The sequence below is a fragment of the Sipha flava genome, unplaced genomic scaffold, assembly GCF_003268045.1.
Source record: "Sipha flava isolate LNK unplaced genomic scaffold, YSA_version1 109_pilon_pilon, whole genome shotgun sequence".
Classification (NCBI taxonomy): domain Eukaryota; kingdom Metazoa; phylum Arthropoda; class Insecta; order Hemiptera; family Aphididae; genus Sipha; species Sipha flava.
In genome coordinates this window covers 1,709,636-1,730,082 of record NW_020271726.1, presented here as the reverse complement: position 1 = coordinate 1,730,082, position 20,447 = coordinate 1,709,636, and the positions used below count along the sequence as shown (strand labels likewise).

Sequence of the window (20,447 nt, the reverse complement as noted above, 5' to 3'; positions counted from 1 at the left end):
TAGTAGTGTTGTAAGTCGTATGGTTGAGCGATGATCAGTTATATTCAATGGGGAGGGGAGGATTGATAGCGGCGGCCGGTGACTAGAAACTCCGTTGCAAGAAACCCGGCCGTTTTTCCCCCGTACAGTGAGCAGCGTGGCAGCGTGCGTGTGTACGCATGCGAGCGGAACTTGAATTTCAGGGGACACCCGGGGGAATAGGTATGCAAAAAAAAATTGCACGTCGTTGACCCGTAATTGGGCCAAGGAAACGCTATGACAATATATGTGGGTGGGGAGTTTCGATTTTAAATAAACATACATACAAATATGAAATATATATTAGAGTATATGATTTCTACCTGTTGTTAAAAATAAAATTTGTGGTGGCGCCGCCAAAAAAAATTTCGTTAGTCACCTGAAAATTGCAAAAATATTCAAAAGTAGTCACCGCTAGTTTACCTTTTCTGTGTGTACGCTAAAATCTCATTGTAAATAGTGTTGGATGTTTGGATGTAGTGTAGTGTGAATTCAAATGTTAACCCTGCACAATACAATAATACGTAATATAAGAACCAGTGCCCCGACCAGAATTTATTTTCAAAGAGGGAGGTATACATATGGAAAAAATGTCATTTCAAAAAGGGTTAAGTGGAAAGAATGGAGTAAAGTTAAGTAAACTACAACAGTGATGCCCAACTTTTCTTCTCGGCAGACCACTTTGGTAAACTATTAACTTTGAGCGGACTACATAATTGGGGAGGGGGTCACAACCCCAAACTCTTATAGTTGCGTCACTGTCTTTAAAATTATTCTTTAATTTATTTAATATTGGGTATTCAGTGACCCTATAGACTTACTTCTTTAAAATTTAATTTTTAAACAGTGTTTTGAGTATTCTGCTATAAAGTACATAGGTAGTATATAGTATTCTGTTGAATATCATCACTGATTATAAATAGGCCTCAGATTTTAAAGCATAATAAATAAAAAAAAAAGCAAAAATGAAGCAAATGTATTTTTAAAAAATGCAAAACAAAAGCATGACCAAAAAATAACATGAATTAGTTATAAAACTGAATAAAAAAATTTAATTAAATCAAAAAAATAATTAATTACCAACCATGTATTTTGTAAGATTTACTGTAGTTAAACCGTCTTTATTATCTGACAGAATATTTTTTTACTTAGAAAACGAATGCTTTACATCCAATGAAGTTATCAGTACACACTTTATGCAAGAGGTTTCACTTAAATCTAACCTAAAATAATTAATTTTGTTTGATTAAATGCCACCAGTATATTATTAATGTCTAGTTATCGTTTCCAGCCTTCGTTTTTTACAAGAACACGATTTAGTTTACCCGAAATTACAGTTGAAATATCTGTATTAGCTTAATTTAACATCTTTTCTGCATCTAAGATAATATTTATACATTTTGTCAATGATCTAACTGTCTACAGATTGATAATCTATATGTTTAATAAATTTAACAATTAAGCTGAAATACAATAATAATCCAATACAACCATTTAGTCCATATTCTGGATTTTCACATTTGTTATTAATTAAATATTTTTTTTTTGTTATTATTATTATAATATAATAAACATATAAAAATTCCACAGCTGGAATAACTGAAAAAACAACAAAAATGCAAAAAAAAAAGCAAAAATAAATTGGTTTATTTGGAAACAGAAAGACGTGAAACAAATTTATATTTAAAAATTAAAGTTCTACCTTATATATATAAAAAAAAAAAAAGCATTTGCTTTAAAATCCGAGCCTTAATTATAAATATTAGTAGTTATAATCAATGATATAATGTTATGTTGAATTATATTGTAATATTGTAATATAAATTGCAGGTAAAATATCTTAACATCAGGAAGAAAAATAATAATAAATAAACAATTTTAAATTAGTTCCATTGAATTATTAATTTTAATTTCATTAGATAGTTGACACTTGAATTATGTATAAATATTAATAATATATTTCTATTGTGTTTTTATATACCTATTATAAAATAAACAAAATAATAATAATAATATAAAGTTAATGTAACTAAATGTTTTAGAACTTTTTAAAATGAATCTTTTAAATATTGTATCAAAAATCTAAATCAATCATTTAATGATAACAAAAAACTTATACTTTTTCTTTCTGAAAATTAAATAAATCTATAACCAAGTGTATTAAATTTTTTTTTTCAATTTCTATAATCATAGCTTTATAGAACACTTTGAAAAGTACCAGTACAAGAAGAAGCGGGCTTATCAGACCCTCCCGGTCTCTCGGTTAAACAGAAAAAAGAATGAATATGCATAAAACTCATACATGATATTTTGTTGATATCTCTATGTATAATTTATAACTTAATATTAACAATTATAACTATGTACTGGTAATCAAAACACACAACAGGATTTAAGGTGTTCTAAACTAGTGTTAAGACACATAAAATTACAATATAATTTTTAAAGTATTAATATAATTAAAATAAAAGTATAAATATTATAAAAACAAATTAATACCATATTCATTGTTTTTAATATTATACTCAACAGCTAATACCGATAAATAACTTTATTTTTTAAAATCTATCAAACAAAAATATACCATTATTTAGTTTTATAAATTATTTGATATTTCCATTCATCACATCACTTATATATTAATAACTATATTTTTAAAAAACATCCTATTATCATTATATTTGTATTTTATTTTATTGTTTAATTTTTTGTAAATAGGTCTATAAAAAAATATTTCTATAAAAATCATTTCAAACAATATTTTATTAATATTTAACTAATTAAAAACAACTGTACTAGAATTAATAACAAGTACTTAATCTTAAGAGTTAATATCAACAATACAATATAACAGATGGAAGTTCACAACGGAAGACATTAGTTTAAATTAGACTTAGGTTGATTATTTTTATAAAATAATTAAATTATAATGACTATCATAAATATAACAATCATATTACTCAAAGTTTACAAAGATGGTGATAAATTACTCATATAAATTACTTTTAATTCAGTCTTATGTATGTTTTCAAAGAGAGCTGCTCTATTTTGTCCTTCGCCTTTTTTAATCCAGTGACCATATACTCTGAATGCCATTGCATCAATAAGCTATAAACATTTAAAATCACCAGTTTTATAAATGTAAAAACAATTAAAGATTTGACTTACTTTTCTTAAAATTTTATGTCGGTAGGGGTCTTGTTTAACCAAATTCACTGAAATTTTACCAGTTGAACACGGTAATAATCTTAATAATCTTACCATCACACGCACAACAAGAATAACATACAAAAATTTCTTACGAGCATTAAATGGTCGTACTTTTATTTGTTTAGCTAATTGGGATATTTCATTGAATTTTGTCGATCTCATGCTAAGTGTTCTTTTAAGTGGTGCAATTTCTTGATCAAACATCTAGAATTCAAACAATAATTTTAAAAATTTTCCTTTATTTAAATAGTATATACTTACTTTCACATTGAAAAATGGATGTTCCAGTGCTTCATTTACAGTTAACCTATCACTTGGGTCCAAAACTAAAAGTTTTCTTATTAAATCTTTTGGTGAATCTATACTTATATAAAATAAAAAATATAATTGACATTTATACATATATTTATGTTTTCAAATAATTTTTATCTTGAAAAACTAATTATTTTTACCAGAAATATCTTGCCATTCCGGAGAATCAAATGAATATTTTCCTTCCATAATATTTCTCAACATAATCATTTGTTTACGGTGCCAAAATGGAGGACAACCAATTAATCTGTAATAAATTCAAATATTGAAAGTTTTATTTTTGAATTATATTATTCAGCTAGTCTACTATTAATTAAATTACTTACAATGTATACATAACCACACCACATGCCCACCTATGAAAAAAAAACATTTATTATATAAATATTAAACAATCATCAGAATGAAATAAACAAGATATATATATATATAAGCAAACATTTTTGGAAATCATATATATATATTATAAATTAGAGGCATTGACAATTTCTTCTCTCTGAGTGGTCGCCCTGACCAAAAAGCAAAACTGCCAAAAACAAGTTCAACCCAGCAATTGTGCATTTAATACCACTATAACAGAATGTTTCTAAAGTAACATACTATGTACCTCATTTACATATACCTACAATATTTGATTAAATGTTTTGGTTTAAATTTAATTTTACCTAGTAGATTATAAATGATAATCCTTCTTCTTCTTTTCAGGCTCAAAATAGAACATTAAGACTTTTGCTGATTCCACATTTCTCACCATTTTTTTCTATCGTAAAAGTGCGTCCTCACTATACCGATCGGTAAAGCTGCACTAATGTGGATATGGCTGTTGGCTTCGTTATTATGCCTAACATATTGCTGATCGTAACCCGCGCGCTGGCAGTCTATATCAAAGGAAGTCGACATGCCTAGTATAGACGCTTTTTAGCTCAATCTCAATTGGCATTTGGTTTTTGTAGTAACCAAAACTTTAATTGTAGTCCACTTATTTCATTTTCTTTTTCTTTTAAATTGCTATTTAAAACATATTTTTTTAAAAAAGGAGTGAATTGAAGATAAAACTTTAAGAGTGAAAAAAATTTCTAAAACCCATATCACATCAATATTCTAAATTTGATTCATCCACATCGTTCTAAATTAAATCTTTTATCAAATCACTGGCATTACACAATTTTACATTCAAATGTTTCAGGCTTCTCTTCTATCCCATATAATGCATTTTTTTAATGTGTCTGTTGGTTTCATATTTCATCTAATTTTTCCAGTTTTCATGAAATATCTAAATTTTTTAGTACTGCTTAGAGCTCTTCACGATCAATACTATCATGTGTTTGTTTTAAATCTATAAAAATAATATGAAGATCTTTATTGTATTCATAGAATTTTTTGCCATTAACTGTCTTATCTTAACAATATGATCTGTTGCAGTCTTTTTTCTTCTAAATCAGCCATATGATAGGTCAGTTCTTTATTTATTTGGTTCAATTTTTCTAACTTGTATTGAATAGTGTCAATATTTTTTCTAAAATATTGTACTATATCTCTTGGTTCTGAAAGAAGATCATTTTGGTCATTTTTTAAGAAAAATGTAAGTAGTATAAAACCTTATTAAAGCCATTTGCAGTGTTTGAAAATCTTCCATAGATTGTACAAGTATTTTAATAAGATAGAGACACCTATCTTATTCAAATACTTGTTCAAGTGCTTTTTTTTATAAAGTCTTTGGTGTTTTCTTATTACTTTATTTGCTAACTCCTTAAATTGTTTAAAATTTACTTTATTTTATTTATTTATTATTATTTACTCAGCCAACGGGTTGTGCATCATTTTTATGCAAGCATTGTTACTCTTATTGAATTCCATAGGTCTATTCATTATTGAACCAGTATTTATTTTTTTTATTTTTTATGATTGAGTTTTACTTTGAGATTTTTTGCAGCTGAATTATGTTTTTGATATTTGTCCATTAATCTTCATGACTAGACAATTTGTTTTCCATCTTTCATCATTTATATTTTAGAATTTGTTCTATATTTCTTTTCTTATAGTTCTTGTCCTATATATTGTACAATTTTCAATGAATTTATTTAATTTATCTACATAAGTTATATTTGTTTTCCTCCAATTTGTATTCTCCTTCCAGATAATCAATAACTTTTCAGTAAGGCTTGCTACTTCTAAGTATTGTTTTATATCTGCATCTGCTCTTTTAATAACTTCAGAAATTCTTGAACCACGAATGATATTTTTTATGTATTATTACATTACAATTTGATTTGATTGTTGCATCAGAGGATATCTATGTCTGCTTGTAGATGTCCTTTTCCTAAAAGTATGTGCTACTGATGATGATACCATGAGATATTATGAAATACATGAGACGAGCTCCATTATCATTGAAAGTGCTATGAAGACTTTCCTCGGCAATAATTAGTCTATATATATTTTCTTGTCCTTTGTTTGCATCTATGTCTCAAATTATTATATTAATGTGAATTATAAACCTACTCATTTTCATCATAAACATGTCTTTAATTTCTCCATATTTTCCTTCAGTTCGTAAGTGACAGCTGAATACTATAATATGTTGCCCATTAATTCATATATGAAATATATATATATTCATTTATGACTTAAAATCTTTTGTTTGTTAACAATATATTATTTATCATAAATCTGACACAAAATGCAAGTTTGATTTTCCTTACATCCTCTATATAAAATTGTTGACTTTTTATGTCTAGTAATACCATTCACTACTCATCTCATCTTCAGCAGAGTTATGATGTTTAAATTATTATTTGTTATCTTACTAATAATTATTTTCATTGACCCTAATTTAAAAATATTCTGATATTCCAAGTGCCCTTATGTAAATTACTGATTATTTTTCTGTTTTCATTTCCAGTTTGAGATTCATTAAGATAAAAAGTCTAAAACTTACTGTGAAGTTTCTTAACAAAATAATTTAATCCTACACAAGCCCATAGCCATAGGGATACAAGAGGGGCATTGCCCCCGAACATAATCGTTGCTCCTCCAACAATTATAAAAAATGCATATGTGCTATGTAATGGTATTTTATGCATTATTTGTTTTTTTTTAATATCCCTTCTAAAATTTGGTTTGCCCCACTTGATGATTTGATCTGGCTACGAGCCAGATTATACAACTAAGATAATGCAGGAAAACCATAATATTAACAATAAGGTATAAATTAATTATTTTAACAATATAATTACAGATCACAGGAGAATCCATATCCTTCAGCATCATCAAACATATTTACTCTTAATACTTCTGGTGCTAAATAATTTGGAGTACCACATAAATCTAAATAATAAATAAAATAAAAAAGTGTTAGAAGAAAAAAAAGATTGGACATTAAAAAATTATCATTTATTTAAAAATAAAATTAATTAGTAAAATGTGTTAAAATATTGAAAAAATAAACAAATTTATATAAGTTTGGGTATTATAGTAGTTCTCACCTCAAGTATCTTGCAAAACAACTTCTTATATGAAATAAATAATGTTATTAAAATAAAATATAAAAGTATAATAATAACTATAGATAATTATAGAAAATAATTCAATTTAAAAGACTAATACATTTCGATGTTTGTAGGAAAAATATGTAACTATTTTAATTATTCTTTGTCAACTTACCTCTAAGTAATTGACCTGGTTTTAGAACACTTGCAAATCCAAAATCCGTGAGTTTAATGTCAAGTGAATCATCAAGTAAAATATTTTCAGGTTTAATATCTCTGTGCACAACACCTTGCTTATGAACATGTTGTAAAGCCTCAAATAATTGCCGCATAATATACCGGGTTTTTTTTTCAGATAATGTTACAACATTAGTTAAATAATCAAACAATTCACCGTTTCTGCAGAGTTCAAAGACTAAAAATATGAATGTCTCTGACTCAAATACATCGTGCAAATGTACTAAAATTAAATTAAAAAATTTGGAGAGTTAAAAATGAATATTGCTATAAATAAAATAATTACTTACTAATATATTCATGTCCAATAACCAATCTAAGTACGTTAATCTCCTCCATAGTAGCTTCTCTGCTTTCTGGATCATTGCTGAGATCTATAATTTTAGCCGCAAATTCTATTCCAGTCTCTTTTTCAATACACCGCCTCACAGTCGAACTGACACCTCTAGAATATAACCAAAACACCGATTGAATTTAAAATAAAGGATTAAAATGCAACCAAATATTACAACAAAAAAAATTAATTATTAGAGATTAATAAATGAAAATACTTGAACACACCTGCCCAGTATTTCTTTGGGTTCATATCTAGCATAAAATTCTTTGGCCGCATCTTTGTCAGGTAATTCATCGTCTTTATTGTCCATTATTAACTGCAGAAATTCGTCGACAATGGACACAGTTTACTAATAACTTTCTAACAAATAACATATAGAGAAAATTACACACACATTATCGAAACTAACTGGACGACCCATAAATAATTCCTCAGATCTCACACATATTATGATAAAGAGTTCAAAGGCTTTCACATAAAATTATAAATAAACCATACGACGGGTATATTTTACATTTCTGTGGTTCAAGCATTAGATTATGAAATTCTTAAATTAAAAAAGATAAGTACAGTTATTGATAAGTTATTATCAGCTGTGTATTGTAAATATTAAAAACGAATCCTCTTATCTTCGTGTTATAATTATTTAAACTTAAAATTAATATTAACTTATAACTTATAAGAACTATAAGTTTACTGTTAAATTGTAACTTACAAAGTTTGAAATATTACTTCTGCCTTGTTTGGATCATAAAGTAGATTTTTTATTTTCTAATTTCTTCTATTCTATAATTAAAAAGACCTTCAAAAATAGTAAGCCAACTGTTTGATCCCGACCAATAACTGTAAAATTAGTTAAATGTAATATTATTTATTATTAAATATTTAGCTACTGAATGAGTATATAGCTATAGTTCCCCCCCCCCCTTATTGCTCGTGTGTATGTGTAAGTACAAAAATAGTACCTATACTCATAGGCGTACGCACGAGTGGGGCTTATAGGACTATAGCCACACCTGAGACTTTTTTTTAGCTATGTACTAGGTACATAAGTAAAAAGGGCTATTATCTCTTTTTTTTGAAAAATAGAAATTTTTTTATCAATTTCATCAAATTATAAAAAAAATAAAAATTGCCGAGACTGGCGTTCATTGATAATAAGATTGTACATCAGTTTTTCTAATAAATTTTATTTCTACTTACTATGTTTTGTATATCTATTTTTTTTTAAGGTGGGGTTTTATAAGTGGGGGGGGTGATCAAAAAAATAAAAGCCACATCGGAAACAGGAATCTGCGCACACCTATGTCTATACTACTATTTGGTATTTAAATATTTTAAAACTTTGATACCTAATAACTAAATGTTGACGAATAATGGATGTCTGTCATTGGTAAATACCATTGATTATAAATACTATAATAGTATTTATAATCAATGGTAAATTCTATAGGCGAATATTTGATCACATCCGCGAAGGGCCTAACATTTTTGTCTTATCCATTAGCGTAAACAAACATTTTTAGAAAAATTTAAATATTCCTTTATTTCCTTTATTACCTACAAAATACGGTTTTCCGGTATAACGATAGTCCGTAAGAGCATAGCCCGTTTCGCTTAGACTAGTTTAGATAATTTTAAAATTAAGTTCGTAATGATTATTTTAAATTATATATTATTGTAATATACTTTTATTTTAAATTATATAGTATTGTAATATTTGAGTATCATTTAACGTTATCCAGAGAACACAACGAGGAGGCGATATATATACTGTTTGTTCTCCAAAAAAATTGCTTTTGAGTTCACCAAAAGGGTCAGTGCATTTTATAAGGAATTTTCACTAGGCGACAAAAAATATTTTTCTCAAAGTAGTCAATATATAATACCATAGTACGACTATAGTATTACACGTTTGTTTCGCATTATTTCGCCCAATCTTTTAAAATACTTTCGACAGAGTATAATCACTGGACAAAAATGGTAAAATTTAAAACTTAGTTTTTTTTTTGCTTCGCATAAGAGCCAGCGGAGGGAAGGACAAACTAGACACTCGCAAAGGACCTAGGATCTCGCACATCTAGGGACTTCGAGTTTTTTAACTGAATAATTGGTACAATTTACTGCAAGAAGTGAATATTGTAAAAATATACAATGTCCAAATACTAATATATATGTATACATACATATGCAACTAAGTTTATGTATAAGTAGGTACCTTCAGAAAAATGAGATTTAATAAAGCTAAATTTGAATCAAAAGAGCTTACAGACTCTTTGGAGATGAAACAGAACTTAAAGCTGCTCGATACCGAAAAAAATTTTGTTTAAATACGAAGGTAATACAAATTTTACAACAGATCCAGATAATGGATTGATATTCATACTTCTTAGAACTAATGGATTATGCAATTCAGTTAATAAAAAAAAATATTTGAAAAATCATATTTTAATAATATTTTTGGATTTTTATATAAAATTGGAAAACTTTAACGTCTACATAAGAAGATATTTTATGGTATTGAAAGGATCTTGCCATGTTTTTAAAATTAGGCGATGAAAAAGATGTTTCGGAATCAGATTTATTTGTCAAACTTTATGCTCATAATTCTCATTATCTCGACGGAGGCTGAGCGAAGTTTTTCTAAACTTAAGATTATTAAAAACTACTTTAGAAAGTCCAATGTCACAAGACCGCTTAAGTGATCTGGCAACTTTATCTAATGAAAAAGAATAAATTTAAATATAATAATAAATAAATATAATATATATTAATTAAATTTAAAAACTTGGTGGTAGATGGTGTGGGGAGGATAAAGGTGAATTATCATATCCTCTCTTACCTAACTTATCCAAAAAAGTGATTAGCCACTCTCATTTAAAAATCCTGGCTACGCCACTGAAAGACGTTTTAATGCTTTTAAACTTTTAACTTTTATTTGGAATTTGAAGTTTGACAAAATGATATTTCCAAAAAAATATACAAATGACATTGTTAGAGAAATTGGGAAAACCGTTAACATCAGATCAAACATATCATGAATGGATGATATCAATAATTAGGTTTCTTAATGTGGGGAGTTAAATTTTAATCATTGGAACTATCAATCCAGTATTCCGAATGGCCAACGAATTGTTTGCTAATAAAGTCTACAGTTTTTTTTTTCTAGATTTTTACAGACAGAACAGTTGTACACAATTTTAATTTGTATTATTTGTTGTTATGAATAACAATTATTTATTTTAAAAGTTTTATTAATGTATTCTACAGTATTAGTATATGTATATTTTTTTATAGGTAGAAAAGTTGAATTTCTAATTATATTTTATATTTTCTTTTTTTTAATACTTACAGGATAAATATTTTAACTAGTATAATTATGTATATATTTTATATTCTGAACGAAATGATGAATGTATTGATTTTACAATGATATTTTTTTTTTTTTTTACAAGATATTTACAATCTATTCATAGAACAATAAGTAAATTTGATAAGAGTAATAAAAACATGAAAAATATGACGGAAGAAGCCACCTAATGATGACATTACCTATTTTGTTTCAGATTAGTAAGGGGATTTTCTAGGGGTCATGCATTTAGCAGGTCACGACACCAGTTGCGTTTAAGACGCCTAGCGGGATTACCCGGAATCGAAGGGATTGCCAGATTTTTTATAAGAGGGTTAGGATGGTTGGGTAACCTACTGTGAAAACGCTAATAGTAAATTTTTGCTTCGTCTTTGACGGAATTCATCCTGAGGTCTTGTTGTATAGAATGGTTGGAGACGTAAGGTGGGGCATTAAGTAGTTTCCTTAGCGCAATATTTTGAAAAGTTTGAATCTTGTTGATGTTGGATTTTTTTGCATTACCTCAGAGCTGTATGCCATATGTCCAGATGGGCTTGATTAGAGATTTATAAATAAGAAGTTTAGTTTTAATGTTTGTGTATTTATTGTTATTGCAGAAACTTTTTAACAAGCGCAGCCGTAGGTTAAAATTTTGTCTTTTAGATTTAAGGTGAGGAGCCCAGGTAAGTCTGCGATCAAGTGTAAGTCCTAAATATTTGACAGTGGAAGAAGTAGGAATTTGAGTACCATATATAGATACCTCGGGGCATGGAGAGAGATGCAGTGTAAATGTAGTGTGGATAGATTTTGTCTGGTTAATTTTAACTCGCCACTTGGTATACCAGTCTTCCATAAGGGTTAGGTGATTTTGAAGATTGTATGAAGCTATTTCCGGATTTGAATTGATAGATATTATTGCCTTATCGTCTGCATAATCAGCTATTAAAGTGTTTGGTGTGGTAGGTTGGTCAGCAGCATAAATGTTATAAAGTATGGGAGAGAGTATACCCCCTTGGGGAACACCGGCTGAAATATTGGATATAGTTGAGTGTGCATTACCGAATCTAATTTGAAAATGACGGTTTGACAGGTATGATTTAATAGTTAGGTAAAATACAGGGTGCAAGATTTTATTGAATTTGACAAGAAGACCATCGTGCCATACCCTGTCAAACGCTTGTGACACATCTAAGAAGGCACAAGTACAATACTGTTTTTTTTCGAGTGAGTACGAGATGGCATCGATAATTCTGTGTACCTGATGAATGGTAGAGTGGGCAGAACGGAAGCCAAATTGGTTATCAGGTAGAATCGAGTTTGAGATACTAGGTAAGATGCGCTTAAGGATCAATTTTTCCAGAATTTTTGCGAAAAAAGGCAGAAGACTAATAGGACGGAAGGAAGATACGGTATCTGGAGGTTTTTTAAGCTTGGGAATCATAATAATAGTTGAAATTTTCCATAATATTGGAAAGTAAGAAAGTCTTAAAATACAATTAAAAATGTGGGTGAGGTGTATTATAGCTTTTTTTGGTAAGCATCTGGCCACTTCGCCTGTTATGAGATCAAAACCTGGAGATTTTTTCTGTGGGTACTTATCAATAATAAATTTGACTTCACTTGGTGAAAAGTGTTTTACAGGGCGAGAAACAGGAAGAGGCGAATTTAGAGACTCGGCAACAGCAAGATTATTTTCAAGAGAGAAGATTTCAGGATGGGGTTGGAATGTCTCACGAAGAAAATCTTTAAATAATTCGGCTTTTTCCCAGTCGGTGCAGACAAAGGATCCATCTGATTTTTTAATTGGTACGTTAGGAGAATTGAGTTTACATGTTATTTTAGTGGCTCTCCAAAGACTGCCGTCATTAGGAGACAGATTCGTCAAGAATTTTTCAAGTAAAGAGGCTTTGTGTTTGGACAACATTTTTTTAAGGAGATTTGAGAGTTTATTATAGTTATGTTTAAGAGAGGGAAGGCGAGTACGTTGGAAAAGAGCTCTAGCCCTTCTCTTATTTGCAATTAATAGACGAATATCAGAAGGAACTGAAGTCTGATTTAGAGAATGATGTGTGTGTGAATTGGATGACCAAGCCGCTGACTGGATCAAATTTGTAAAATTATTTATAGCTAGATCAATGTCATTGATAGATTTAAGTTTAACATTTAGCTTAACGCCCTGATTTACGAGGTTGTGAAATTTTAAACGGTCGGTAGAGGGATTAAATAGTTTAGGTGGCGCAGAGCGAGTTAGCGGAAAGGTTTTGAGTGTACATAGGACTGACGAGTGGTCGGAGTTAAGATCCAGGAGGTTAACAGCAGAAGAGTGTAGAATGGAGGTAATTTTTGTGACAAAAATATCGAGTATGTCAGGATTTTTACGAGGAGAAGAAGGCCAATAGGTAGGGTCAGGAGGGGCAAGTACATTTAAGTTTTTTGCACTTGCGTAGGAATGAAGAACATAGCCACGAGGATTATTTGAACGACAACCCCAACTTTGATGCTTGGCATTATAGTCGCCTCCCACAATAAAATTATTGCCAAGGGTACTAAAGTAATTGTGGAAGTCTACATTTGAAACTTTGTGTTTTGGAGGGGAATATAATGCTGATATTGTCATAGGAATATTACTTAAGTGTATTAGTACAGTGCACGATTGTAAGTGATCGTAACAGTAATTTGGAAGAGTTTGAAATATTATTGAAGATTTGATGAAAATGACGACACCACCGTGAGCAGTTTTGTCCGGATGATTAGCCTTCACCAGCTTATAACCAGGAATGTAAAAATTTGAATACTGTGTAAAATGAGTTTCCGCAATGAACGCAATGTCAATACGTTTATTGTGAAGCACGAATTGGAGCTCATTTACATGATTTTTTAAACCGTTAGCGTTGAAAAGAAGTATTGTGAGAGATTGGTTTGTGAAAGTGTTGTTAGTCATTCTTTTTATCAAGAAGAGAGGATATTACTTTAGTAAGAAGAGCTATTAGAGGGTTAATTAAAGCTTTGAATTCTTGCAGAAAGCTGGACATTAAGTTGTTAACGTCGGGAGCTGCAGGGGGAGAGGGGCGGTTATCATTTTGGCCTGAAGTGGCCTGCGCATATGTGGTTTCATGGGTATGTGTACGATTTGGAGGATGGCTATCTTTAACAACGCGTGACTTATCTCTAACATTATCAAATGGAAAGTTACTTGTGGGTTTCTTACGACGTTAGAGGTCCTTGTATATTGAACAGCCCTTGTAGCTAGCCAGATGAGTGCCTTGACAGAGCGCGCATTTCGGCGGAGTACCAGGTGGGTTTGGACAATCAGATGATAGATGGAAAGCGCTGCAACGAACACAGCGTGACGGATAACCACAGTACGATCTTGTGTGACCATATTCCTGACAATTCACACACTGGCTTATTGTTTTCGTCTTAAATGGTTCCTCTACTTTAATTTTTGTATGAAGCAGAGACGTCAACTTAAATATGTCATTTGAGTAAGGGACGGGTTCCAGATCAATGAAAAAGAGCGGAAGAGGGTATTTGTTTGTTTTGTGAAGAACATTGGTCACAGATCTCACTTCAAAATGACGGAATTCTAGCTCAGATTTTATGAGACTAATTGGAGTTGTTGGATGTAGATTCCTAATTACAACACGTATTGGCTTATCTTGTTGTAATTGATAGGTATGGTATTCAGCCTTCTCCTCCTTCAGAAAATGGATAAGTGATTTGTAGGCATCGGGAGTGCTGGTTTGGATTTTTAAACGGTCAGTAAAAGATTTACAGATAAAATTTTCGACGCCGATTTTTTCAATTAGTCTTTTACATAGTTCTGGAAAGTTTTCAACTCCACGCACAAAAATTGGAGGAGGAGGTTTAATTGAAATAGAATCCATTGGGTCATCTTCACGATTAGAGTTTGTGTCCAGAATAGCGTCCGGACCGACCGTAGGATTATTGTCTGAGTTTGAGGTTTGGGAAAGAACTGCGAATCGGTTTGAAGACGAGAATAATTTTTTATGTACTTTATTACCCGGTGCTTGAGGTGAGGTAGGATTAGATGAGTCAGAATGATTCCTTTTATTATTACTCTGTATAGTCCATTCATTACTTGGACAAGAGTTCGTTGTTATTTTATTAAGTTTAATCGGGCTGACCGGCTTGTTGGAGTTAACACCAGTGTTGTTATTTTTATTAGGATTATTCTGATTAACCATTTTAATTGGTATTGAAAAATACTATGCTAACGGTTTATCGTTTTAAGATAACGGAGCCAGAAAAACGGGAAGGCAGCGATAACCGACGGTGAGTGTTATATATATATGTATAACAATAACAAGGTCGCCGCGGCGACCTACGAAGAGCGACGACGTATGCGAAGTATATCGCACTAGCCGGTTGTTGAATATAAATATAATTTATAATCTGAACGACGAACAAGAAAGTTAAGTAAAAACTTAAAGGGTAATTTAAATGTAAACAGTCGTATAATTTAATAATTGCGCACCTTTTATACCAAAGAGCACTGATGTTAAAGATAGCTATAACAAAACGCATTAGTAACGGAGCATACACGGCGTGCGTGTGCATCGAACGACTGCTATCGCAGAACTTAACAATGATATGCCTTTTTTTTTTTTGATTTTTACAGACTGATAAGTAATACAAAATGTTAAGATATATTATTTGTTAATATGATTATATGATTTACAATTATTTCTATTATTTTTTAATTTTAGTTGCCATAACTAACATATTTTATTTGAAACAATGTATTATCTTGAAATATAAATTTGATATTAAATTTAAAATTGGTATCTTTATTTGGTAGATAAATTTATATATTAGATATTTTACATATACCTTAAGGGTCTTATAATACATAATAGCATTCATTATTTTATATTTTTATTAGGTATTAATTATTAAATATTTTAATAAATAATTAATATAATAGATTGATAAACAAATAATTTTTTTTTTTGGTAATATAATTTCCGTGATTTATCAAATTTGATAACTGATAACAGATAATTAATAGCGAAGGTTATCTAATCCCATTGGGATTAGAACCAATCGTAGAACAGTATTTTCATTGGGTTCTCAACAATGTACATTATGCTTAAATGCGGTCGGGACACCGGGACGAGTGGCAAGCATAGTAGTAGATATAATGAGTTTTAAAGAAATGATAAGTCATTTCTTTATCAAAATAGTTTTGAGCAAAGGTTCAGTATAAAAATCAACTATTTATAAGTATATTTTACCATTTTTAGTCTAATTATCGGTAGATTCTGTTTTTATCAACCTGTTTAACATTTTACTGTCTGAAGAAGAAAATTATTAATATTATTATTCAAAGTTTCATTATAATTGGATGGTCCAAATTTTTTTAATAAACATTTAATGTTAAAAATTAATGTAAATCAGTAAAATCCATAAAAATCGTAGGTATAAAAATTTACGCTTATGAAATAAATTTCAGACTAACAATATTTTTCAAATTTTTTCAGTATCGGTAAATAAGTAAGTACTCGTATATGAGTTAAGTGATATTACATTTTTACTTAATATACAAAAATAAAAATTTTATAAAGTAGACTTTCAAAAAATTAGGTATTTTTAAAGTTCTATATTTAAATCAAATGCGGTTTTTGAAAATTTTATCAAATACGAAAAAAAATATCTTTGCTATAAAGTAAGAGTTTCAAATTTCTAACCACATTACTTTTGGAATTATGACTAAATAACTAAAATCTGAAAAATGAAAATCTTATTTACAACGAATTTTTACCGTTTCAGACAGTTTTTTCCTCACACCTAGAAAAACTATTATGATTTAAAAAAATGATCTATCTAAAGTAACATCACATGCCAATTAAAAATCTAAAAAGTTCCTAGAAAAAACTTTTGGACCAGTATTTCTATTCGAAAAAGTATTAAAAAAATAAAATACAAACATCATTATATTACCATAATATTCTTACCAAATCGCTTCACTCAGAATCTAAATGTGATCATGTAATGAAACATTTTTGTTTACAGGCGGGTAATTCATTGTACGCGCAATAAAAATATAAAATCAAAGTGAATAATTTAAATTAGAAATATTTAAATATTTACCAAATATTTTAGTAACTGTTGAATTGTACGGGTTGCCGGTGTCTATAACCATTAAGGAACATGAAAAAGATAGAAGGGCACTCCTAGTTTTTTCATTGAAATTGCGCCCCTGGTACCGAAATTGACTGTCAGCGTCTACACGTATTTATTTGCTTAGCCGAGTGACACATAAGTTCACTACACGATCTACTCGGATGGCGGTTTATACACGCCGAGTACAGTCAATTTTGGTAGTGGCGTTAGTCGCTCGGCCGAGTAAATACAAACAGTTTCTATTCATTAGCTGGTTCATTTTACTGGCATGAGTACTAGTTCCTTGAGTTTACACGAGACAGTACTCGGTCGAGTTGACTCTCTCGGCAGAGTACTCGTCACGTGTAAACCAATGGCGTATTTGAGGGGAGGAAGCGATGGAGGCAATCGTCCCCCCCGAGAATTTTTAGACCAAGACAATTTTTATATAAATAATGGATATTTTATTAAGATACAAAAATTATGATTTATTTTATAGTATTACACCGATATTTGAAAACGTTTCAAATTTTACACTAATTTAAATTATGCAAAATGCTAAATTTATCATAACGTTTTAATTGTCAATAACGGTAAACGGAAAATTTTTTAAACGTTTAAATTTGTATAACGTATAAACGCTTAAATTGAATAACGTTTAAATTATTTATAGCGTTAAACGTTCAATTGCTTATAACGTTTATATGTCCCATAACGATAAATAATATATATTATTTTGATCGAAGACCCAATCCATACTTAGTGAAAAATTAGATAAAACACAAACGAAACTTTCAAAACACAGATAGGAGTTAAAAAAGAACTACACAAAAGACCATTCTAAGTGGATCCGGCATTAGATTAAAAAAAAAAAAAACCACAAATATTAAGGATTCACCTGATACAAATATTATCAAAAATGTTACTTGTAAATTTTGAGCCTGAATTAAAGAGAAAATTTGAGTCCCCCTCCAAGAAGTAAGTCTAAATACCCCCTGGTGTAAACAAGGCATTAATTATTACATCGAGTATTCGGCTGTCGAATAATAATTCGGTTACCTGGAACATCTCAAGTATTTACAGGACTGGACTTGGGATTTTTGCGCCCGTAGACACTTCTGAACACGCGTCTTCAATGCCAAGTAAAACATAGTCGAGAATGGTTAACAAGACCTCCAAAAATCTAGTTAAAAAAGTTTCGCTCTAAAAATTGTTTGTATTCTAGTTGTGCCTTTAGTCCTTAGTCCTTAGCCTGTAGTCCTCCAATTCATAACCTCACAATTTTTATTTTTTATTTATTTGCATGTAATGTAAACAAAAATAAAGTTCTTATAAATTATTTAAATTATTAATATGTGAGAAATTAAAATCAAATATTATACCAACTATTTATATAAGTTTGATGTATTCAAATTTGATGTGTCTTAGCTCATGGTTTTTTAGCAACAAAATCATCCGTTATTTCATCAAATAACAATTGCCGAGTTATTTCGTTTTCAATATAAATTATGGCTATTGAATTAATTCTATCTTGAAGCATAGTAGATCGTAAACATTTTTGCTGGACAATTAATAACAACCTTTGATATAAAAATACGCAACATAATTTCAATAGGTACTTGGGTAAATTTCTTCAGGGTTTTTCTTATACAAAAATACTGTATTACAAACAAGTTTTAAAATAAAAAAAAAGTGCAAAACTCCTGTCAGGTGAAATACACGGACTGCTGAATGATATTACCTACTGTATCAATATTTTAAGCTTGAATCCAATGTACTATTGCTCTCCAAAAAAACGACTTTGAGTAAAAGATGTCGGGAAGATCTAAAGATGATTGATGTAGTTAAACCAAAATGTTGACGTAAGTTAAAAATTAGGGTCAATGTTTTTCATTGATCAGTAAAAAATATGTATAATGAACTTTGTAATATATTTTCTACACCGTGTATAATCAAAATAATACTATTGATATTTTACGAAAAAAAAGTTTAGAAAACATTAAATTTTCAAATAAATCTTTAAATAGCTCAAAAATCTAAATTTAAGAATTAAATATACCTAAGAATACCATATTGTTTATATATATATATATGTTTTATTACTTCTGATTGATATTGATAAAGAAAAGTTCAAATTGTTTTGTGACAACGAATAGGACGTAAATCGACTCCGCCGAAAAAGTCTTTTTACCTGTAAGAAACCTATCGATTACGTTGACCTATATACATGTAAAATTACTATATGCACATTACATTATATATACTATATATAATATACATATATCATATCTAGCACGACGGTATAGTGGCACGAAGCTAACTAAGAAAAAAAACATTAACATTTTATAGAATAAATAAATAATAATAATATATATAATAATCAGTAACAACTGTAGATGGATTGAAATATAAATTTTAAGCTGATCAATTTTTTTTAATACATTTGAATGCGGTAGTGTATGTATTTGTGCTTTTGTCTGGCAATAAGAAATAGAATAATGGAACATAATATCCATTTTAAAAAACATGAACCGTAAATAGTTGATAGAAATATTTTGGGCAACTATAAAATGTACCATCTATAAATATTTTGTCACTAGAGCATAGCAATTTTAAATTAGAATTTGTAGAGTAGAATAAATTATTATTTACTGTGTCAGTATTTAGTAGAAAATCTGCTGGAAACAATATTATGTATTTACAAAATTCGAAAATGTTTTAATATTATAATACATATGTTATAATCTTATATACATATATAACCCTTCGGCGGAATCGATATATGAAAATGTTCGGCGCAATCAAGACTAGCATACATGTCTGACATATTTGACCGTTTAAATATTCTAAGTATGAGTCTGCAAGGATCGAACACAAACATATTTTATGCTAGTGATAAAGTTGGATTTATATATTTTTCAAGTATCCAAGAATGATCTTTCAGCATTCGAGACAATAAACAAATTTTGGAAAGACAACAAAATTCAGCCGAATTCAAAATAATTACAGACATTTCGGAACACCTATAATCACTAAAATTCAACGTTTCACAATATTTCCTTTAGGATAACTCAGAAATTAAATGGATCATAAGCCCTTTCGAAGATGATAATATTAAGAATATTTCAGGTGTTATTTTGGGAAAAAAAATCATTCATTGATCTTACTAGTGATTCTACCGTAAAAACCGCTTTCAAAACCAAAAATATTTCAAATTTTTGGCTGGAGGTGAAACAAGAATATACTGCGTTATCTACACAAGCTCTACAATTTATAATCCTTAATGCAGTGGTTCTCAACCGGAGTGACATGGTCGCAGTGTAGGGGTAACACGAAATCTCCACGGAAAAAGGAAAAATAAGAAAATAAT

At 29.4% G+C, this 20,447-nt stretch overlaps 1 protein-coding gene across 2 annotated transcripts; it reads right to left on the bottom strand.

Moving 5' to 3' along the window:
• Positions 1-2,763: 2,763 nt before the first annotated feature.
• On the bottom strand, positions 2,764-8,411 carry LOC112687851 (phosphorylase b kinase gamma catalytic chain, skeletal muscle/heart isoform). Of its 2 annotated transcripts, XM_025560808.1 has the most exons (10): positions 8,318-8,411; positions 7,827-7,962; positions 7,556-7,710; positions 7,204-7,488; positions 6,777-6,867; positions 3,867-3,896; positions 3,681-3,787; positions 3,490-3,587; positions 3,187-3,432; positions 2,986-3,126 (listed from the first exon to the last, which is right to left on the bottom strand). In XM_025560808.1, the coding sequence occupies exons 2-10, from the start codon at positions 7,910-7,912 to the stop codon at positions 2,986-2,988; spliced, it is 1,239 nt and encodes a 412-aa protein (XP_025416593.1). In that variant the 5' UTR covers positions 7,913-7,962; positions 8,318-8,411. The 2 variants fall into 2 exon arrangements, with proteins under 2 accessions (XP_025416602.1, XP_025416593.1); XM_025560817.1 differs by lacking the exon at positions 8,318-8,411 and having other exon boundaries at positions 2,764-3,126; positions 7,827-8,156.
• Between the last annotated feature and the right edge of the window lie 12,036 nt (positions 8,412-20,447).

What these genes read in the sequence shown, in the direction of transcription:
- LOC112687851 (XM_025560808.1), bottom strand. Translation starts at nt 7,912, where the DNA reads ATGGACAATAAAGACGATGAATTACCTGACAAAGATGCGGCCAAAGAA. An exon ending in TATTGGACATGAATATATTA is followed by an intron (nt 7,489 to 7,555) that starts GTAAGTAATTAT and finishes ATTTAATTTTAG; the next exon opens with TACATTTGCACGATGTATTT. An exon ending in GGAATGGCAAGATATTTCTG is followed by an intron (nt 3,588 to 3,680) that starts GTAAAAATAATT and finishes ATATAAGTATAG; the next exon opens with ATTCACCAAAAGATTTAATA.